The sequence below is a fragment of the Chiloscyllium plagiosum genome, chromosome 2 (assembly GCF_004010195.1).
Source record: "Chiloscyllium plagiosum isolate BGI_BamShark_2017 chromosome 2, ASM401019v2, whole genome shotgun sequence".
NCBI lineage: Eukaryota > Metazoa > Chordata > Chondrichthyes > Orectolobiformes > Hemiscylliidae > Chiloscyllium > Chiloscyllium plagiosum.
The window spans coordinates 32,745,473-32,769,481 of NC_057711.1; the positions used below are offsets into that span (position 1 = coordinate 32,745,473).

A 24,009-nucleotide genomic window follows, 5' to 3' on the forward strand; every position below is an offset into this window, starting at 1 on the left:
TCTTCCTAAAAGTATTCTGGGTAAACCGGCATCACATTGATTGCAGCAGTTCAAGACAGCAGCTCACCAACACTTCAAGGGTGATACATTTTAACCTTGCCAGCAAAGTTTACTTCCCATGAGCAAATAATAGAAAATTGAAAACCACAGGATTGTCAGTAAATATAGACAACAAAATAAATTTTCAGCATTAAAGTCAGAAAAACTACAGAAAAGCAATGTTCAAAAGCTTTATAGCTAGTTTTTAGGTCTTTAATAACAGGCGTCTCCAATGCTTTTTATTTTAGTTGTAAAGAATGCTACATCAACAAGTTAACTCATTTACTTGATTATTTTTATAAGTATTCCAAAAACAATGAACAGTTGTTTCATCTGGAAAGGAAAATGAGTGGTTTTATATATAAGGATGCATTGGATGCAGAAAAATAAGCCCAATAAATTGTGACACTTGTAATAAAATATCCATACATAATTATGTAGAAGTAGATGGTGATGATTCATCACTTTTTATTGATGATAGTGCCTGACCTGCTGTGCATTTTCCTCAGTTTGTTTTTTGACACTGACACATGTTCTCTGCGGGTCTCTGTTTCATTCTGATTTATTTATAATTAAAGAGTTATTTGATCTAAAACAGGGATTTGCTCAAGTCATACAGTTGGAGAACTAAGGCAAGTGTTGACCAGGATAGTAGTACACACTGTAATACAATAGCAATACAAGACAGCTGACTGCCTTCAAAAATATAAAAATATAATTTGATGAGGTTTTTATTCTTAATTTGAAAAGAATGACGAGTTACCAACTGACAACTTGATCTGGCCTTTTTAAATTTTGGTATCCCATTGGTATACAAACTTAAACAAAAGGTAGCATAGCTAAACAACTTAAGAACAGTATACTGCAAGAGATGGACCAGGACCCATTCTGCAGAGAATGCGGCTGCTGCAAGAATGAAAGGAGTAGAAGGTATAAATACGGTCTCACTTGAATAAATGTTTTCCTCTCTCGATAATATAATTCTTCCAGCTGTTTCAGCAATGAATAGGTAGCATCATGCAAGTAATTTACTGGGCAATACACTGAAGAAAATATTGACAAGTTGGAATTCTTGAAATTATTTGGCAGGTCCTAATTACTCTCTTTAACTTTGAGTTTAGGGTGATGCACCTCTTTTGCAGCTGTCTTCTGTGGAAGATCTATTGCCAAATAAATATTTCCCATCCAACTCTGCTTTACTGAAACTCCACTTTACAAGAGAACTTTCATTTTGATTTACCTGCTATGTAAAATGACATCTGAACAATAATTTTTTTTTTTAAGTCCTTGAACTTTATATAGTTTAATCTCTTTAAAATCCCAGCGATGGCTCTAAATTTTGGTCTGGAGAGGCCTTCAACAATACCTCCCTCAACAAATTTCATTGCACGAGACACAGTTTCCATGATTTTTTAAAAAACACTTCTTTGGTTTCACAACAAGATTTCAATGCTGTACCCAAGATAAAGGTCAGCAAATAATAAGTAGGTAATAGAATAAAAATGCAGAGAGAGGACTATGCCTCAAAGATAGCATCACACACCTCTGCATAATATCTGTCACTTAAGCACTGTAATATTTAAAGCCTGGTACTTTTGGATTTCATTTTACGTGTATATATAATTAATGGTTTTAGTTCCACATTACCCGTTTTAGGGCACTGTAGCAGAAATCTATTTCTTAGTAATTAATCTACCTGTTGCTGATTCTGACCATCCCATAGAAGAAATCTTCAATTTAGCCATTGATTCTGTCATTTGCAGCAGCTGAGGACAGGAGGAACAGAATCTAATGAGTAGCCGAACATTTAAAAAAACCAAAAGGCCCTGGCAGTATTTTAGTCTATTAATGCTCATTGCCATAAACATTGCATGGATTCTAGACCACCTTAATTGAAAAGATGAGTCACATTTGTTAGACCCAGGTATCTCCTGGTTCCTGGCTACAGGAATCATTGGTATTAGCCCTGAAGGAAGCTGCACACCGGTTCTTACCCCAAAAAATCATCAACAGGAGAGTCAAGGGGGCAAGAACATAGAGTGGAAGCCAAAAACAGATTAGCCAACATCTTGCAGAATGGTAAGGTTCATTGAAGGCATAATAATCTGAATGGCCTTCTCATGCTCCTATTTCTTGTGATCTTATAAAAATGTTAGAGCAATCCAATAGCATACAATGTAAAAATTAAAAATGCAAATAACTCTTTTAAAAGCTAAAAATAATAGTTATTGCGATCAAATCTCAGGTTAGCATGAATGATTTTATGTGGCATGAACAAATTATTTATATAAGCTGCTAGCTGCTCTTTTACTCAAAATGCTGTCCTGCCAAGGTACATCTGAAGACTGATAGGGGCGAACTGAAATACATTTTTGATTACGTTCCTGCTGGCTATAATGTCATCAAATTCAAACAAGATTGTGCAAACCAGAATTAAAGTGGTTTAAATTGTTGTTCAAGTACGAGAACATGATTCTTATAATAAGGGTTTAGTGCTTACCATGATTAAGGAAAGGAAAGACTGGCGCAACAGTGAAGGGAGTAAGGTTTGCAATCATGCTATGTTCAGGAGGATATTGATACTTATTTATTTTATCATAAGTTCATCATACTTCATGTGAGGAGTTCTCATCATCTGCCATTTGTTTAGCACACGCTCACTACTTAGCTAATGACTATCTAGTGGCACTGTTCTTTGATAGAAAGCAATGCATAGTACTGTAAAAGAAATTCCCACAGCTAGGCCATCTGAAACTCCATAACAAATTGTGGAATCTATCAATATTTTGGCAGGGTTACCATTGACCAGAAAGTGAACTGGATCAGTCGTGAATATACTGTGGTTACAAGGATAGGTCAGAGGATGGAAATTCTGAGGTAACTCATTGCTTGACTACCCAACCACCACATATAAATCATAATTCAGGAGTATGATGAGTATGACTTCAGTCGATTGAATAAATGCAGCACCAAACATATTCGATAAGCTCGACACTATCCAGGACAAAGCAGCTACTTAAGTGATCTTACATCCACCATTTTAAATATCACTTCATCGACTACTGATGTATCGTGGCAACTATGAGCATGATTACAAAAAGTGCTGCAGTGACTCACCAAGGTTCAACAGTACCTTCTAAATCCACAACCACCACCACTACACCTGGAAGGACAAGGGCAGGAGGCACACTGGAACGCAACCTGCAGATTTCACTCCAAGTCACACACCATCCTTATTTGGAAAAATAGTTGCTTTTCTTTGCTGTTGGCTCAAAATTCTGGAACTCTCTCCCTAACAATACTGTGGGTCTACATACATCACTTGAACAGCAGTCGTTCAAGGTGGCAGCTCACTATTATCTTCTCAAGGGAAATTAGGAATGTGCAATAAATGTTGGCCTAGTTAACGAAGTCCACATCAACAAATTAACAAAACAGAATTAATAAAATAAATGCCAAAATGAGTTTAGAATTATACAGTACAAAATAGACCCTTCAGTCCTGCACGTCAACACCCAGAAAATCTAGATTAATGTGGTGCTGGAAAAGCACAGCAGGTCAGGCAGCATCCGAGGAGCAGGAAAATCGACGTTTCGGGCAAATGCCCTTCATCAGGAATCGAGGCAGGGTGCCTGCAGAGTGGAGAGATAAATGAGAGGGGGGTGGGGGTGGGGAGAAAGTAGCATAGAGTACAATAGGTGAATGAGGATGGGGTTGGGGGTGATAGGTCAGAGAGGAGGGTGGGGAAGGTAGATGACCTTCCTTGTCTCTCTACAAGAATCTCAGTGAGTCTCTCTCTCACTGCAACCCCCAGGTCACCTATTGTACTCTATGCTACTTTCTCCCTACCCCCACCCCCCCTCTCATTTATCTCTCCACTCTGCATGCACTCTGCCTCTATTCCTGATGAAGGGCTTTTGCCCAAAACGTCGATTTTCCTGCTTCTCGGATGCTGCCTTACCTGCTGTGCTTTTCCAGCACCACTCTAATCTAGACCCATAAAATCTACTCTAGTCCCACCTTCCAGGACTTGCTCCTCCGCCTGCCAATTACCTTACGATTATGCACCCTTCTTACTGCCCCTTCAAGTAAGGGGAACAGATGCTTTTGATCCACACTGTCCATACTCCTCATAATCTTACACACCTTTACTAAGTCCATTTCAGTCTTCTCTGCTCTGAAGAAAACAACCTGAGCTTATCCAGCCTCTCTTTATAGCAAAACTACTCCATTCCAGGCAACATTCTGGTGAACTTCCTCAGTACAATCATGTACACCCATATAGTGTTTTAACCGGAATTGCGCACAGTATTCCAGATGTGGCATAACCAAAGTTTTATACAGCTCCAACACAACCTCTTTCCTCTTATAATCTAGGTCATAACTGATAAAGGGAAGTGTCCCATTTGCCTTCTTAACTATCCTATTAACTTGTCCTTCTGCCTTCAGGGATTTGTGGACAAGCACTCAAAGACCTCACTGCTCACCTAAGCTTCCTAGTGTCCTGCCATTCACGGAGTATTCCCTTGTCTTGTTACTTCTTCTGAAGTGCATTACTTCACACTTATCAGGGTTAAATTCCATGTGCCCACTGATCTGCCCATCTGACCAATCTGTCTATATTCTCCTGTAACCTAAAATCTTCATTCTCACTGTCAACCACGCAGCTCCCCTGCCCAGTCTCAATTTAAAAGTCCTGAAACCATTGTCATTTATAGCATGAAAGTGTGTAGTAAACGACTTGGATCTTGAGAGTTTCTTCCTCTGCCATGTAATATATATGGGCTAAAATGCACTTTAATTTCAGCTGCAGTAAGGATAACTAAATGTAAGATACCTTCTCTTTCACTGAAGCAAACTTTGCCACTCCTTTTCGTTTTTTCTTAACTTTTTTCTTCGTTTCTGTTGCACAGTACGACAATAGATCCACTTGAGAATGAAACTGATACAGACCACTCTCAGTATCATAATAATAGTAAATTCCAGTGTTTGGGTCATAGTAGAGTTGGTTTGCCTTAAGAACACAAAAAGGTTTAGCCATAAATACTTAATGTACATTTTACTTTTTAGGATTTAATTTCATGCGTAATATATAGTCACTCAGCTGAACAGAATTTGAGTATTGTCGGAAAAAGATTTTTTGTCGAAGCTTTTCACGATTCACAAGAAATATGAAAGTAAAGTGAAAACTGTATGAGGAGAGTGTGGATTGGTTGGCAAGTAACTCTGATTAGTTGGTTAGTTATAACTGGCACGGTCTCCATGGTCCAGGCAATATCAATCAGCACTCTCTAATCAAAGAGTATAAAAAAGTTGTTTTCACTTACAACAGGATCTTGACCAGATGGGTCAATGGGCTGAGAAGTGGCAGATGGCGTTTAATTCAGATAAATGAGAGGTGCTGCACTGTGGGAAAGCAACCCTTAGCAGGACTTATATACTTAATGGTAAGGTCCTAGGGAGTGTTGCTAAACAAAGAGATCTCAGAGTGCAGGTTCATAGCTCCTTGAAAGTGAAGTCACAGGTAGATAGGATAGTGAAGGCGGCTTTTAGTATGCTTTCCTTTATTGGCCAGTATATTGAGTACAAGAGTTGGGAGGTCATGTTGCGGCTGTACAGGACATTGGTTAGGCCACTGTTGGAATATTGCGTGCAATTCTGGTCTCCTTCCTATCGGAAAGATGTTGTGAAACTTGAAAGGGTTCAGAAAAGATTTACAAGGATGTTGCCAGGGTTGGAGGATTTGAGCTACAGGGAGAGGCTGAACAGGCTGGGGCTGTTTTCCCTGGAACGTCGGGGGTTGAGGGATGACCTTATAGAGGTTTACACAATTATAAGGGGCATAGAGAGAATAAATAGACAAAGTCTTTTCCCTGGGGTCGGGGAGTCCAGAGCTAGAGGGCATAGGTTTAGGGCGAGAGGGGAAAGATATGAGAGAGACCTAAGGGGCAACTTTTTCACACAGAATGGAATGAGCTGCCAGAGGAAGTGGTGGAGGCTGGTACAATTCCAACATTTAAAAGGCATTTAAATGGGTATATGAATAGGAAAGGTTAGGAGAGATATGGGCCGGGTGCTGGCAGGTGGGACTAGGTTGGGTTGGGATATCTGGTCGGCATGGATGGGTTGGACCGAAGGGTCTGTTTCCATGCTGTACATCCCTATGGGTCAACGAATGCAAGGCAAGAAAGCTTTGACAAAATTTGTTTTTCTTTCCAGTAATGTTCAAAGTTTGTTTTAAAATATAAGACACACACACACACTATACACTGGACACTAGAAAACTGAAACAAAGGACAGCTTGCATTGTACTGATGCACAGTATGCTTCACTGCAGAGTGCTAATAGGCAAATGTATGTCTGGAAGTGAACACAACAGAAGCTAGTGTTTCCAAATGTAAATGTCTGGTAATATTGGGGAGAAAAATAACAGAGGCAAGATAATTTTTAATGACAGAGAACAATGGATGCGAAAACTGTAGTCATACCATGTAGTCATATATCATATTTAGATTAGATTAGATTAGAGTTTTTAGATTACATTACAGTGTGGAAACAGGCCCTTCGGCCCAACAAGTCCACACCGACCCGCCGAAGCGTAACCCACCCATACCCCTACATTTACCCCTTACCTAACACTATGGGCAATTTAGCATGGCCAATTCACCTGACCTGCACATCTTTGGATTGTGGGAGGAAACCAGAGCACCCGGAGGAAACCCACGCAGACACGGGGAGAATGTGCAAACTCCACACAGTCAGTCGCCTGAGGCGGGAATTGAACCCGGGTCTCTGGCGCTGTGAGGCAGCAGTGCTAACCACTGAGCCACCGTGCCGCCCAATTTTTTCTCTGCTGGAAAGGGGCCGGAGGTAGAAAGAGAGAGAAAAAAAATGGAAGAGGTAAGGATTTAAAGGAGGAGTATTAATTTAACAATCAATTCTTTTTCTAATTACCTTTTATCTTCATTCTACCTCTCCTGAAAGTTTTGATCTGTTATTGGCTACAATTTCATGCTGGTTTGAGCTTTCAGAGAGACAGCAAATTCTTATCAACGTGAAGCAACATAGCCTAGCTGTTTCTGCCTTTGGGTAACATTTAGATATATGAATCTAAAAGTGTTTAGTGGATAACAGTTTGAAATAGAATCCTGGCCCTTTTTTTTGCCTCTCTAACCAAGTTTTCTGATTCTAACTGCAGTGCCATAGCTCTAATTTATCACCTTAGAAAACAGATTATGAGTCAATTTTGCCAAACAACCATAGGGCCTTTCTAGAATATATGATCCAGCTACTCACTACGTTTAAGTCACTGAGCTCGTAGAAAAATGCACTGGTACACTACTTAACAATGTTTTAAAATATCTTTTGTTTTGAAATGGCCAATGCTTCTAAACTTGAAATTAAGTGGTATTATGAATTTACAACAATCTGCTTTATTTAACAGTAGTGTTCAAAATTATGAGGGGTTTTAATAGATATGTAGAAATAGTTATTTTGGCAGGAAATTAACGATTGGAGACAGAGTTTTAAAATGATTGACCAAAATAGCCAGGGGTGACATAGGGAAATATTTTTAATTAGCAATTTATGAATTACAATGCAGTGGAGTTGGACTAATTAAGAGACCAGGCAAGATGTGTCAAGAGGTCTCCTTTTGGCTGTATAATTTAGAAACATTTTTCCAATCTTATCTTAATTACTGTTATTGTATCTGCTTCAATGACTACTTACGTTGCTTTATCTATTCTAATAACTCTCATTTATATAAATACTTACAATCTCACATCAACCACCACTCAGTTTGTTTCTAAGTTCTGAAATATACTAATCAGTGAAAATAATCACTATTAATCTTTTCAAAAACTCTTTCAATTTTCACAAATTTAAATCAATTCTATCATTGACTTTTGTTGCAGTGAATGCAGTCATGATTTATCCAGTTCTTCAATTTAACAAACCTTCTGTCCTCAAATCATACTCCAAAACAATCATCTTTACTACAGTTCCACTATACTTTTATAAACAAGCTGTCCACATTATTCATAATGTGTCCAACCAATATTTTGTGCCAATTTATCATTATACCATCACTTTCAAATATTATTAGATTACTTACAATGTGGAAACAGGCCCTTCGGCCCAACAACTCCACAGTGACCCGCCGAAGTGCAACCCACCCATACCCCTACATTTACCCCTTCACCTAACACTATTCGCAATTTAGCATGGCCAATTCACCTGACCTGCACATCTTTGGACTGTGGGAGGAAAGCGGAACACCCAGAGGAAACCCACGCAGACACGGGGAGAAAGGCAACTGACTGTGTGGAGTTTGCACAGAGGTGGGAATTGAACCCGGGTCTCTGGCGCTGTGAGGCAGCAGTGCTAACCACTGTGCCACCGTGCCACCCACCTTTATGATAAAACACAGTCCAGTAATAGTTTAGATATGTTAAAAATGATTATAAATAAAAGTTAATTAAATAATGAAACAAAAAGCTCATTTAAGATTAAGATGCATATTACCGAATCATAGTAGTAGCCGGTACTGTAATCATAATACATCCCACTACTTTCATCGTAGGTGAAGCCTGTCTGTGACATGGCAGCTTCTGCAGTAGCACGCAAACTGTCTGCCAATGATGTATTCTCCAAGTCCTTGAAAGACAAGATAAAAATGTTTTAGATCAAATATGTATTGATGCATTTAACCTTTGGAACACCAAATGTGATGAACTTCTGAATTTTATTTGAGCTGCATTAATGAGGGATCAGGATTTTATTTTGCGTAACGTACAATCATTTGACAAAGAAGGAAACTTTAAGAGCAATGATTCAAATGATAGCAAAGAGGCGGTTTCTGACAAGAAGGGGAATATATGGAATTACAAGGGTGGAGACAGGATTCAACTGTGTGGGTCCTGGGAAACTAACAGCATAACTGCCAAGATAAGAAAAAGAGTGGATAGCTCCAGAAGCATTGTGAATGACTTCAGTAGACATATATGGTCAAGGACCATAAAAGCATTTGAACACAAAGACAAAAATTTTAAATGAGGAGAGACCTTGAAGTTAATATGAGTGATAGGTGAGTGAAGCTTTGCAGAATAAGGAACAGAAATTGAAAAGGAATAACGGCCATTTTGAAAGTGATGATGATCACACTTGAGCATTGAAAACCATTTACACAACCAATAATTGCTACAGTATGTTAGTGTCAACTGTAATAAAGATTGCAGATGACGAAGAATTTGCTTAAAAGTTATTTAGAGATATTTCACTGATCATTGTGCCACAATTAAACAATCGTCCCCATAACAATATGCCTGTAGTTCAAACACAAACGTGTTTGTGCATTCTGGAAATCCTGACATTTCACTCGGGGAGCAGCCATCATGTATAACAAAAAGGTGGAGTAGGTAGACCCAAGAATGACATTATACACAAGTCTCATTAAAACCTAAAACAGATGGTAATAAACTAGAATAGATCCCTCAATGAATGTCACAATTTGACCTTTGAATACTAAATGCACCGTATATTAATTTAAATGAACACTGGCAGTTTCCAGTATTTAAGTGCATCCATTTTTACAGATGGACCTGTTGTCCTTTTTGTTTAAATAAGTTAGATTTATTGACAGTTATACAGTTGTAGCTGCATTATTACTTTTGTGATAGGTTGATCACTTAGTTGTTTACAACTGAATTTGTCCACAGACCTCCAACCACAGCACTATTCCTGTCACTACCTGCCATTCTTCACTCTAACTACATGATTAGAATTCTGCCAATTGCTGTCAAGGATTTGCAGGAAGAAGAGGAATTCACACACAAGGAAGGCAGGAAGATGCATTTGCACAGGTATTTACCAGCTAGAATGACTAGCTTCAGACACCAGCTAACTACTTAACTCAGATCTTAGATGCCCCACTATTTCATGAAGGCGGCTGTGACAACAACGTAGTCTGATTTGCAGGGCTAAGGTGCAAGGCATGATGCCATCACTCATACTGCTGTTTACATGTTATTTCATTCAAGTATTAATACTTGAGCAAGTGCTTGTTCTCTGCTAATCCCTCTTGAGATGTACAGATATGCCAGTAGTTTACACACCCATTATATTCTCTATCAGTATGAAATATCTTGTCTTTGTTTGCTTATTTTTCCATTTAAAAGTTATCAGAATTTCCAATTTGTCCTGAGAAATGAACCAGTGAATTGTTATCACCTATTGAGTAGGAGCAGATGTAGTGTACACATGTTCTTTTCATCTGAAACTAACAGGCCCCGGTAATAACCAACCAGCACTTTCCTCTCATGGAATATATATTTTGGTTTTCTTCTTGAATTGCTACTTCTTGTGAATTATCTTGATGAGTGCAGATGAAAAGCTTTGACAAAATGTGTTTTTCCTCAGCAATACTCATACATTAATTAGGAGCAATATGTTTAATCTCAACTCTGGTTCAAATCATGACATACTATACTTACTTCTGCATTTTTAGTGTAATGGTCTCCATATCCATCCAAGTGTGTTGATTTCTCAGGATATCCTATGTACTGATAACCATCTACTTGGACATTTTCTGTATACTGATGGTTGGCTGCTTCAGTCTGTTCTGTGAATTGCCTACTGCTTGCTTGATCCTGTTCAGTGTACTGATGGCTGTCCGTTTGAGCCTGTTCTGTGTACTGATGGATGTCTGTTTGAGCCTGTTCCATATATGCATGGCTACCTGTTTGAGGCTGCTCTTTGTACTGGTGACTGCCTATGTGAGCCTGTTCTGAGTAATGATGGTTCTCTTTTTGAGTCTGCTCAGTATAACTAATTGTCTGTGCTTGTGTTTGAAACGGAGTAGAGGCCTCAATCACAGTCTGATCTTTTCCACAACCTCCATGAATTTTGAGCACTGATACTTCATTCCTGCCATTTTGATCACTGTTCAAGTGGTAATGAAAATCCAGAGCGGCATTCTGGAAATAATCTAGGGAATAGAAAGACAAAGTTTCGTTACAAAATTTAGACACCACCATTTTCTAGAATATTTAATTTGTGTCATTTCCCGAACAGAATTACGCTACAATTTTCTTTAGAAAAATGTTAACATTGCAAGCATATGTGGAGTTGCCAGAAATAACTGTTACTCAATTCTGGGAATTACCTCTAATACTTTTGTAAATGGATCAAATTGTTATCAGCTGATGAATAAGCAGTGAACTTAGAAAAGTTGTAGAGTAAACTGGCAGCCTGAGACAAAATTTTATTTTCTCCAGACAATTCTCAACACCTACCTTTATAATGAGGGGAAATGCAAAGATCAGTCTGAACTCCGATATCAACTGTGCCGGTTTCTTCCTTGTCTCCTTCTTGGACTTTTTCAGTCAAATCTTTAACCTGTAAAGATGGGACAATGTTTCACTTCTTTGCAGATGACAAAACTACTTTTAAAAGTCAATGTTAATTAAAAACGCTAGTTTCACAGAATGTAGTAGCATAGCGACAGCCATTTGGCTCAAATGGTCTCTATAACAGTTCATGTTCCAATATAAGCCTCTTCCCACGAATGCTCAGTACGACCATGTATTCCCTTCTCCATCATTTGGGTGGGGGGGTGGGGTTGGAGGGAGAGACAGAGACAGACAGACACAGGGAGAGACAGATACAGAGAGAGAGAGAGAGAGAAAAGGAGCGCATGCCAGAAACAGCACCAAGCAAAACTAAAGATGAAGTGTCAACCTGGTGAAGTCACCAAACTGAACTACTGCTGTGCTAAACAACTTAAGTAGCAAGTGATTGACAGAGCTTAATATTCCCATGACCAATAGATCAGATTTAAGCTCTGCAATCCTTAATGATAGTGGATATTTAAACAACTCACTGGAGGGTGGCTCCTCAGATATCCCCATACTCAATGGCAGAAAAGCAAAAAGGAAGGCTGAAGAATTCGCAACAACCTTCAACCAGAGGTGCCAAATAGGTGATCCATCTCCGTCTCCTCCAGTGGCCCACAGCATCACAGTTTGCTCAGATACACAAACAGCAAGACAAATTCAACCTAGCTAATTGGATTGGAGGATTAGAGCGAGAGGGAGAGGCTGAACAGGCTAGGGCTGTTTTCCCTAGAGCAGAGGCTGAGGGGTGACCCTATAGAGGTTTACAAAATTATGAGGGGCATGGATAGGATAAATAGACAAAGTCTTTTCCCTGGGGTCAGGGAGTCCAGAACTAGAGGGCATAGGTTTAGGGTGAGAGGGGAAAGATATAAAAGGGACCTAAGGGGCAACTTTTTCCACACAGAGGGTGGTACGTGGATGGAATGAGCTGCCAGAGGAAGTGGCGGAGGCTGGTACAATTGCAACAGTTAAAAGGCATTTGGATGGTTATATGAATAGCAAAGGTTTGGAGAGATATGGGTCGGGTGCTGGCAGGTGGGACTAGATTGGGTTGGGATAACTGGTCGGCATGGACGGGTTGGACCAAAGGGTCTGCTTCCGTGCTATATATCTCTATGACTCTAATTACTTCCCCATCTATCTACTCTCCATCATCAGGAAAATGATGGAAGATATCATCAACAGGGCTATTAAGGATCACACTGCTCAGCAATAACCTGCTCTGTGATGCCCAGATTGGGTTCCAGCAGGACCACGCAACTCCTGGTCTCATTATCGCCTCGGCTCAAACGTGGACAAAAGATCCGAATTCCAGAGGTGAGGAGAGATTGAATGCCCTTGACACCAAGGCCACATTTAACTCTGTATGCCATCAAGATGCCCTAGCAAAATGGAAATCAATGGGAATCAAGATGAAAACTCTCTGCTGGTTGGAGTTATACCTCACACTAATAAAGATGACTGCAATTGTTGGAGGACAGTCATGTCTGCAGGAGTTCATCAGTAAGTGTCCTAGCTCCACCATCTTCAACTGCATCAATGACCCTCCCTCCATCATAAGATCAGAAGTCGGGATGTTCGCCAATAATTGCACAATGTTCAGCACCATTCACGACGACTCTGATACTGAAGCAGTCAGTGTTCAAATGCAAAAAGATGTGGACGATATCCAGGCTTCGGCTCAGATGTCCACCTATTTCAAACAATATGCTTTTCCTCCCTGTCTTCCAGACAACATTCCACCGCACCACCTCCATTTCCCGTTCCACTGCTCTAAACACCAGTCCCTCAAAACGCAATGAAAACAGAGACCCCTTGTCCTCACCTACCACCCACCAGTCTCTGCATCCAACGCATCATCCTTAAATAATTCCACATTAACAGTGCTTTGGCAATTTACTTCTCTAAAGGGCAGGGATAGAGTCAGGTTATGCACTTTGGTACAAAGAATACAAGCACAGACTATTTTCTAAATGAAAAGGGCCTTCAGAAATCTGAAGCACAAAAGGACCTTAACAGTCCTAGTTCATGATTCTCTTAAGGATAATATTCAGGTTCAGTTGGCAGTTACGAAGGCAAATGCGATGTTAGCATTTACTTCAAGAGGGCTAGAATATAAGAGTGAACATGTACCACTGAGGCTGTATAAAACTCTGATCACAGTGTATTTGGAATATTGTGAGCAATTTTAGGCCCTGTATCTAGTGCGGATGTCAGACGCTATTAATAGAGAATTGCAGACCTGCGTCTAGGAAAGCAACACACAAACACTCCAGATACTGAACTACAGAAGCAATCATCCCAACACCCACAAACAGAGCTGCATCAGGACATTATTTAAATGGGCCACAACACACTGTAGCACCCAGGAACTACAAGCAGAAAATATCTTACAGCATATTCAAGAAGAACAGGTGTCCTTTAAACACACTCCGCCAATTCTTAAACAACAAACCCAAACAAGTAGACACATGCCCAGAAATTCTAGCCACACTACCGTACATCAATGACATCTCGGAGATGACTACTAGACTACTCCAACTCCTTGGCATCATGGTAGCCCACAAATCTACCAACATACTGGAATGACTAATGATGAACCTAAAGGACCCCATACCAACAACCAGCAAAACAAATGCCATTTACAAAATACCCTGGAAAGACCATAACAAACACTACATCGGTCAGACAGGCAGAAAACTAGCCACCAGGATACACAAACATCAACTGGCCACCAAAAGACATGACCTACTATCACTAGTATCCTTACATACAGACGAAGAAGGACACCACTTCGACTGGGACAACACATACCACCTAGGACAGGCCAAACAGACACGCATGGGAATTCCTAACGCCTGGCATTCAAACCGGAACTCCATCAATAAACACATTGATTTGAGCCCCATTTACCAATCTCTGAGAAAAACAACCGGAAATTATATCACCCACCTTAAGAGACCAAGACACAGAAATAGAAAGCGGGGCGGAACACCAGCACTTCAACGGAGGCTCAGTGATGATGTTGCCTAGCATAGTCTGAAAACAAACCTACCAGCTCAGTGAGCAAACTTACAATCTGATCCTCAACCTAAGCTACAAATCTTCTCAAAAATCGCTAACAGTGGTTCAGTGGTTAGCACTGCTGCCTTAGAACGCCAGAGACCCAGGTTCAGTTCCACTGTCAGGTGACTGTTTGTGTGGAGTGTGCACATTCTCCCAGTGTCTGCACAGGTTTCCTCCAGATGCTCCGGTTTCTTCCCACATTCCTACAATGTGCAGATTATATGGATTGGTCATGCTAAATTGCCCAGAGCGCACAAGGATGTTCAGGTTAGCTGGATTAGCCATGGGAAATGCAGGGTTACAGGGACAGGGTAGGGTAAAGAGGGGTTTGGGTGCGAAGCTTTTCAGAGGGTTGGTGTGGACTCAATTGGCTGAATGGCCCGTTTCCAGACTGTAGAGAGTCTATGAATATTCCTCGGAGAACATCCAGTGAAGTTATATGGGTGGAATGATCAGCTTTTTGGCATTGTACTGCAAGCCACCCGATGGTCAGTGGGAAATTGAGAAGCAAATACGCAAGAACATCTCAGGATTATAATGGTAGGGAATTTTAATTTTCCATACAGACTGGGAGTGCTATAGTATTAAAGAGCTTGGATAGAAAGAAATTGTTAAGTGTGTATAAGAAAATTTGCTTATTCAATACGTGGATGTACGTACTAGAGAAGGAGTAAACCCTGACCTTCTCTTGGGAAAAAAGTTCTAAACTGGATTAAGACTAATTTTGATGGTATTAGGCAGGAACTTTAAAAAGGTGATTGGGAGAGGCTACTCGCAGGTAATGAGATAATGACAGTTAGAGACAGTATGTTCCTGTTCGTGTAAAAGGTAAGGCTCGTAAGTATAGGGGATGCTAGATGACTAGAGAAATTGAGGTTCTGGTCAAGAAAAAGATGACATACATCAGGTATGAAGAGCTGGGATTGGGTGAATCCCTAGAGGAGTGTAGGGGCTTAAGATGGATAGCAGGAAGGCAAAAAGGGTATACAAGATAGCTTTGACAAATAGGGTTAAGGAGAATCCAAAGAGTTTGTGCAAATACATTATAGGACAAAAGAGTAACTAGGGAGTGAATTGGGCCCCTTAAAGATCAACAAGGCCATCTATGTGTGGAACCACAGGAGAAGGGTGAGATACTAACCAAGTATTTACTGTGGAGGAGGACATGGAAGCTCGAGAATGTGGGGAAATAATGTGATACCTTGAAAAGTGTCCATATTGCACAAGAGGAGGTGCAGGACGTCTTAAAATACATAAAAGCTGTTTCAATCCCTGGGACCTGATCAGGTGCATCCCAGAACTTTGTGGGAAGCTAGGGAAGAGATTGCTGGTCTCCTTGCTGAGATATTTGTATCATCGATAGTCAAAGGTGAGGCACCAAAACACTGGAGTTTGGCTGATGTGGTGCCATTAGTTAAGAAAGGTGATAAGAAAAAGCCAGGGAACTATAGACTGAATGAGCCTGATGTCAGTAGTGGATAAATTGGTGGAGGGGATTCGGAGGGACTGGATTTACATACATTTGGAAAGGCAAGTACTGATTAGAGATAGTCAATATGGCTTGATGCGGGGAAAAATTGTGTCTCACTAATTTGATTAGGTTTTTTGAAGTGACAAAGAAGATTGAAAATGACGGAGTGCTAGACTGTGTCTATATGGACTTCAGGAAGGCATTCAACAAGGTTTCACGTGGTAAACTGGCGAGCAAGCTTAGACCATATGTAACCTGGGGAGCTAGCCAACAGGATGCAAAATTGCCTCAAAGGTAGAAGACAGAGCGCAGTGGTAGAGGGATGTTTTTTGGACTGGGGGCCTGTGACCAGTGGGAGCACCACAAGGGTCAGTGCTGGTCCATTGCTTTTCATCATCGGCATAAATAATTTGGATGGGAACATAGGAGTTATGGTTAGTAAGTTTGCAGATGACATCACAATTAGTTAGAATTTATCTCGGAGCACAACGGGACCTTGATCAGGCAGGCCAATGGGTCGAGGAATGGCAGACGGTGTTTATTTTAGATAAATGCGAGGTGTTGCATTTGTTAAGGCAAATCGGAGCTGGATTTTTACAGTTTATGGTAGGGGCCTGGGGAGTGTTGCTGAACAAAGAGATCTAAGGGTGCAAGTGCGTAGTTTCTTGAAAGTGGAGTCGCAGGTTGAATGGTTGTGAAGAAGGCATTTGGCACATTTGCCTTTATTGATCAGAGCATGGAGTATAGGAGGTGGGAGGTCATGTTGTGACTGTTCAGGACATTAATGAGGCCACTTTTAGAATAGTGCATTCAATTCTGGTCTTCCTACCAAAAGAAAAATATTGTTAAACTTCAAAGGTTTCAGAAAAGATTTACAAGGATGTTGCCAGGATTGGAGGGTTTGAGCTATAGGAGACACTGAACAGGTTGGGGCTTTTTTTCCCATGGAGCATTAGAAGCCAAGGGGTGACCTTGTAGAGGTTTATAATATCATGAGAGGCATGGATGGGATGAACAGCCAAGGTATTTTTCCCAGGATAGTGGAGTGCAAAACTACAGGGCTCAGGTTTAAGGGGAGAGGGGAAAGATTTAAAAGGGACCCAAGAAGCAATGTTTTCATGCAGAGGGTGATGTGTGTATGGAACGAGCTGCTAGAGAGGTGCTGAAAATGGGTCCAATTAATTATAATATTTAAAAGGCATCTGGATTAGCGAGTTTTGAGAAGATTTGTAGCTCAGGCTGAGGTTTTGGACGTAGGTTTGCTCGCTGAGCTGGAAGGTTCATTTCCAGACATTTTGTGATGCTAGTAGGTAACATCTTCAGTGGGCCTCAGGCGAAGCAATGCTGAAAATTCCTGCTTTCTATTTATATGTTTGGGTTTCTTTGGGTCAGTGATGTCATTTCCCATGATGGTGTTATTTTCTGTGGTGAAGTCACTTCTTGTTCCTGCAAAGGATGTTCGACTGTCATTCTAAATTGAAGAGACTACATTGAAAAAGCAAACACACTACTTACAGATACCAACACTTACCAACAAGTGGCGATAGACCCGATCCCACAACTAGAGAACCGAATCACAGCATTACTCAAAAAAACTTCAGAAATCTGGAGAAATAAATAAGACCGACTTTCAAAAACTGAAACCAGACAGATTTAACACTCCACGCTTCTACGGATTACCCAAAATTCACAAACCAGGAGCCCCCTCAGAATCAGACTCGCTACCTGGAACACCAACTTCCAGACTGGCCAAGGAGCTATACTGAAGACTAAAACACTTAGTAGAAGACACACCACTCCATCCACTCCACGCAAGAATTCCTAAAGACTAAAGACACTAAGATAGAAGAGGATGAAATAATAGTATCCTTTGATGTAACAGCCTGTTTACTTCAATCACCATTAACCTGGCCAAGGAAACACTGACTACACTATTAGAAGACCCAAAGACACACACACCAAACACCATTAACTTCATCTCCAAGGAGAATATCATCAAGCTAGTGGATCTATGCCTTACCACCCACTTCACCTTCAACAACAAAACCTACAGCCAAACCAACAGAACACCCATGGCATCTCCGATATCAGGGTTCTTAGCAGAGGGAGTAATGCAGAGACTTGAGCAAACAGCTTTGCCAACCATCCAACCCGAACTCTGGGACCGCTACGTGGATGACACCTTTGTCATCACTAAACAAAACAAGTTAGAGGAAACCTTCAAGACATCAATAAGACCCTTACTGGCATAAAATTCACTAAAGAGGAGGAAAACAACATCAAACTGCCATTCCTAGATGTCACAATAGAGCGAACAGCCAATGGGGAACTTCAAACCAGTGTCTACAGAAAAACAACACATACAGACCAAGTATTGAATTACAGAAACAATCATCCCAATACCCACAAATGAAGCTGCATCAGAACATTATTTCAACGAGCCAACACACACTGTAGCACAGAGGAACTATGCAGAGCAGAGGAAAATCACCTATACCGTGTATTCAAAAAGAATGAGTACCCAATGTACACAGTCCGCCAATTTCTCAGCAACAAACCCAAACAAGTAGAAGCCCTAGCCACTCTCCCCTACAAAGACATCTCGGAAATAACTGCCAGACTACTCAGACCCCTGGGCATCATGGTAGCCCATAAATTCACCAACACACTAAAACAGCAGCTAATGAACTTGAAAGACCTGATACTGACAAGCAAACTAATGTCATTTACAAAATACCATGCAAGTACTGTAATAAACACTACATTGGACAAACAGACAGAAAAGTAGCCACCAGGATACATGAACACCAACTAGCCACAAAAAGACATGACCCTCTCTCATTAGTATCCTCACTTACGGATGAGGAAGGACACCACTTTGACTGGGATAACACATCTATCCTAGGACAAAGCCAAACAAAGACAAACACGAGAATTCCTAGAAACATAGAGTTCCGGTTGGAATGCCATCAACAAACACAGAGTTAGACCCCATCTACCACTCCCTGAGAAAAGGAAGAGGAAGTGACTTCACCACAGGAAATAACATCACCAGCCCAAAGAAACCCAAGCATATAAATAGAAAGCAGGAATTTACAGCAGTGCTTCGCCTGAGGCCCACTGAAGATGTTACCTAGTAAAGTAACGAAACGTCTGGAAATGAACCTTCCAGCTCAGCGAGCAAACCTACATCCAAAAGGTATCTGGATGGCTATATGTATAGGAAGGGTTTAAGAGGGAGATGGACCAAATGTTGGCAAATGGAACTAGATCAGTTTAGAATGTCTGGTTGGCATGGACGATTTGGATCAAAGTGTCTATTTCTATGTTGTATGACTCTAAGCGTTCTGAAGACGTGCTCCAAAACTTGCCAGCCTATAGGCAAGTTGTTCTATTACAGTGGGAAGGTGATGACCTAGTGGTAATGTTGCTAGCCATATATCCACAAATGTATCTAATGTATACCCATGACTGCATTGCGAAATACCAGACTAATGCCATTTACAAGTTTGCTGATGACACCACCATAATTGGTCAAATCTCAGATGGCAATGAAACAGATTACAGACAGGAGGTGGAAGACCTGGAAAAATGGTGCACTGAGAAAAACCTAGCTCTCAATGCCAGCAAAACCAAGGAACTCACTATTGACTTCCAGCCGGATATTACTCATGACCCCCTACACATTAACAGCACAGAGGTGGAACGAGTGGGCAAGTGGACGAGTCAAGCTCCTGGGAGTGGTCATCCACAACAAGCTTTCTTGGACTCTTCATGTGGACACACTGGTTACAAAGGCCCAACAACGTCTCAATTTGGCTGAGGAAATTTGGCATGACAGCAAATACCCTTGCCAACTTTTATAGGTGCGCCATCGAGAGCATTCTGTATGGATGTATCACTACCTGGTATGGCAACTGTACCATTCAAGATCGGAGATGGTTACAGAGAGTGGTGAACTCGGCCTGGACAATCACAAAGGCCAACCTCCCATCCAGAGAATCCATCTACCAGATCCGCTATCAAGGAAAGGGTGTCAGCATTCTCAAAGATCCATCCCACCCTGGCAATGTTTTTTTTACAACCCCTACCATCGAGGAGAAGGTACAGAAAAGCCTGAACACAAGCACCAGCTAGTTTCATAACAGTTTCTACCCTACTATTGTTAGAATACTGAATGACTCAAACTCTTGACATTCACCTGTACCTGTGTTTCTGTTTTTGCCGCTGTTTACCTATTATTTACTATCTATGCTACTTAACTATGTGATCTACCTGTATTGCTTGCAAGACAAAGCTTTTCACTGTACCTCAGTACATGTGATAATAATTTCAATTCAATTAATGTTTTGGGAACTAGAATTCGAATCCAGCCATAGCAGATGGTAGACTTTGGATGAAATAAAACATCTAGAAGTAAGAATCTAAATAATTGTCAGAAAAACCTAACTAGTTCATTGATGTCTTCCAGGGAAGGAAATCTGCTATTCTCTCCTGGTCTGGCTGACATGTGATTAAAGACCTACAGCAATGTGGTCGACTCTCAACTACACTCTGAAATGGCCTAGCAAGCCACTTATTTGTATCAATCATTACAAAAGTCTCAACAAAGAAATTAAATCAGACAAACTACCTGGCATCAGAAATGACAACAGCAAAAACAACCTTGCGAACTCCTCCTTACTAACATCTGAGCTAGTGGTCAACACTGGGAGAGCTGTCTCACCAATTAATCAAGCAACAGCCCAATATAGTAATATTCATGGAATTATACCTTACAATGTCCCTGATAACACAAATCACCATACTTGGACATGTCTTGTCCTAACAGCAGGACAGGGCCACTAGAGGTGGCAGCACAATGATGTACAGTTGGGACAGAGTTGCCCTGGAAGTCCTCAAGTCTAGATTAGAGTGGTGCTGGAAAAGCACAGCAGGAAGATCGACGTTTCAGGCAAAAGCCCTTCATTAGGAAACCCTGCCCGTAACATCGATTTTCCTGCTCCTCGGATGCTGCCTGACCTGCTGTGCTTTTCCAGCACCACTCTAATCTAGACTCTGGTTTCCAGCATCTGCAGTCCTTGTCTTTTTACCTGGAAGTCCTCAACACTGATGTCAGATCTTATGAAGTCTTATGGCACCAGTTTAAACATGGGCAAGGAAACCGCCATCTGACTATTGCATACCATACTTCCTCAGCTGGTGAATCAGTGCTCCTCAGTGGTGAGCAACACTTGGAGGATGTACTGAGAGTATCAAGGGCGCTGAAGGAAATACCCCACCAAGAGTACAATGTTCAACTCCAAGAGCAGGTCAGCAGCAGCACAGATGATCGAGCAAGTCAGGGTTGTAAAGTACATAGCTCCATAAAGAGTCTACGGCAGGTGGTAAGGAAACCAGAGGGAAAAACATCCTCACCAATCTGCCTGCTGCAGATGCATCTATCCATGACCGTATCGGTAAGAGTGACCACTGCACATTCCTTGTGGAGTAAAAGGCCTGCCTTCTCTATTATAGAACATGGACTTCAGCAGTTCAAGAATGCAGCTCACCGCCACCTTAAAGGGAATTAGTGATGTGCAATAAATGTTGACAGAGCCAGCGACACTCATGTGAATTAACAAAAAGCTCCAACACAAAAATGTGGAAAACTGTTCAGGTAGACACTGTGCACAAATGCCAATTACTTTTCCATCAGTATGATCTTAATTATCAGTAAAATATTAGAAGTAGTCATCAACAGTGTTATCAACCAGCACTTGCTTAACAATGACCTGATTATTGACACTCAGATTAGTTTCTGGCAAGGCCATTCAGCTCCTGACCTCATTGTTTCCTATTTGAACCAAAGCTGCAAAGAGCTGAACTCCAGAGTGGAGGGGAGCGTGACTTCTCTTGATATCAAGGCTGCATTGGAACAAGTGAGGCATCAAGAAGCTTTAGCAAATCTGAAAACAATGGGAAATAGAAGGAAAATTCTCTACTGGTTGGAGTCATACCTAGCACAAAGAGTGAGGATTGTGATTTGTGAAGACCAAGCACCCCAACTCATTGCTGCAGGAGTTCCTCTGGATACTATTCTGGGCCCAACCTTTTCAGCTGCTTCATCAGCAGCGGACCTTCCTTCCATCGTAAGGTCAGAAATGGGGACATTTGAGAACAATTGCCAAGTATTGACCATAATCCATGATTCCTCAGATAAAAGTTAATAGGGTAACTCCCCTGTTATATTTAAAAATAGTTCCATGGAGCCTTTTATATGTACTTGAGCAGGCAGATAAGAAGTAGTCCATGTCTAAACGCAATAAGAGCTGGACAACATCCAGGTTTGGCCTGCCTAGTAATAGTCACACCACACAAGTGCCAGGCAATGAACATTTCTGACAAGAAAGAATCTAATCATTTCAATATTTTTGGTAAACTGGCAAACAGAATTGTGAACAAAGTTAAAACCTTAGAGGATAGAGAGTCACAATGGAAATTATATTGGGTGAGTGACAGAGAACAAACAGTAGCGGTGAACAGTTAACGTTTGGACTGGAGATTGGTTTATTCTAGATCCCTGTTCTTGATACATTAATGATCAAGAGCTTTGTGTACAGGATGCAATTTTAAAATTGCGGAAAAAACAAAAACTGGATGAACTGTAAACCATAAGTATGACCGCTTCAAAAGGACATTGATTGATGTAATGTGTGAGCAAGTGGCAGATAAAAAATAGAGCCACATGAAATGATTCATTTTGGTAGGAAGAATGCAGAGATAATATAAACTATGAAGCACAATTCTAAATGGGTTCAGAAGCAAAGACACAAAGGTGCATATGTGCATACATCATTGATGGCATTAGGACAGAGTGGGAGAGTGATTGATAAAGCGTATTGGTTCCTGGGCTTTATAAACAGGTGTGCAGAATACAAAAATGTTATGTTCAACATGTTTAAAGTACAGATTCAGCCTCAAATGAAGCGGAGTTGTGGGTACTACTCATTAGGAAGTGCAAAAAAGATTTCTAAGAATAGTTCCAGGGATGAGTAACTTCAGTCACTTGAACTGGAGAAGTTGGAACTATTCCCCTTAGAGAAGACTGAGTGGAGATTTGACAGGTATGCAAAATCATGAGAGGTCAGGATAGAGTAGATCAGGAAAAACTTCCCTTAGTGGCAAGACTGAGAACCAGAGAAAATAAGTTTAAGGCAACTGATAAAAACTGCAATGATGTCACAAGGAAAACCTATTGCACACAAGTGTTTAGGATCTGGAATTCATAGCCCAAAAATGGGGGGAGGCAGAGTCAACTGAGGAATTCAAAAGGGAAATTAATCAATATTGAGGAAGCAAATTTTGCATGGAAATGAGGAAAACACAAAGGAGATGATGCAAGGTGTCAGAGGGCCAGCATGGGCATGACATGTTGAATGGCCTCTTCCTGTGTTGTAATCATTGTATGATGAACTCCAGATATAAAACAGTTATTGTTTAGTATATTTCATTTCAACTTTTACTGCAGAAAATATTTTTAACATAGATATTGGACTTAAATTTTGTTGTATGTACTTCCTGACATGATTACCTGCTTGCGAAGATTTTCATTGTAGCTCTTTGTGTGACTTTGTTCTTGCTGCAAAGTGTGAATCTGACTTTTACAAGACCTTAACTCTTCCTCCAAATTTCTGACCTTCTGCCTTAGATCATGAAGTTCAGAGTCAGGTTCTGAGTGCTGATCCTCATCTGTGGTGGCCATCTTATAACCATAACCTGCACAAAACCGAACACAACATCCATTTTAAAAAAAAACTTGGCTTTTATTTAATGCTGTTCACTGAGCATTTCAAAACATGCCACAAAGTGTAGACATTCTGAAATGTTGATTGAAGGATAAACATTAACCAAGTTAATAGGGTAACTCCCCTGTTATATTTAAAAATAGTTCCATGGAGCCTTTTATATGTACTTGAGCAGGCAGATAAGTCATTAGTTGAATGTCTTGAAACAGTATCTTGGTGCAACATTTTCACTGAGTGCCAACCATCAGTT

The 24,009-nt window shown here is 40.7% G+C and overlaps 1 protein-coding gene across 3 annotated transcripts in view; it reads right to left on the reverse strand.

The window, feature by feature from the left end:
- aggf1 (angiogenic factor with G patch and FHA domains 1) overlaps window positions 1–24,009 on the reverse strand; it is a 63,053-nt gene that overhangs the window by 28,294 nt on the left and 10,750 nt on the right. For all 3 annotated transcript variants that reach the window (XM_043707179.1, XM_043707172.1, XM_043707186.1), the window contains 5 exons: window positions 23,546–23,730; window positions 11,334–11,436; window positions 10,533–11,026; window positions 8,566–8,697; window positions 4,877–5,053 (listed from right to left, as the gene is read on the reverse strand). In XM_043707179.1, the coding sequence (XP_043563114.1) occupies window positions 4,877–5,053; window positions 8,566–8,697; window positions 10,533–11,026; window positions 11,334–11,436; window positions 23,546–23,716 (1,077 nt within the window). In that variant the 5' untranslated portion in view covers window positions 23,717–23,730. The remainder of the gene's footprint in view (window positions 1–4,876; window positions 5,054–8,565; window positions 8,698–10,532; window positions 11,027–11,333; window positions 11,437–23,545; window positions 23,731–24,009) is intronic.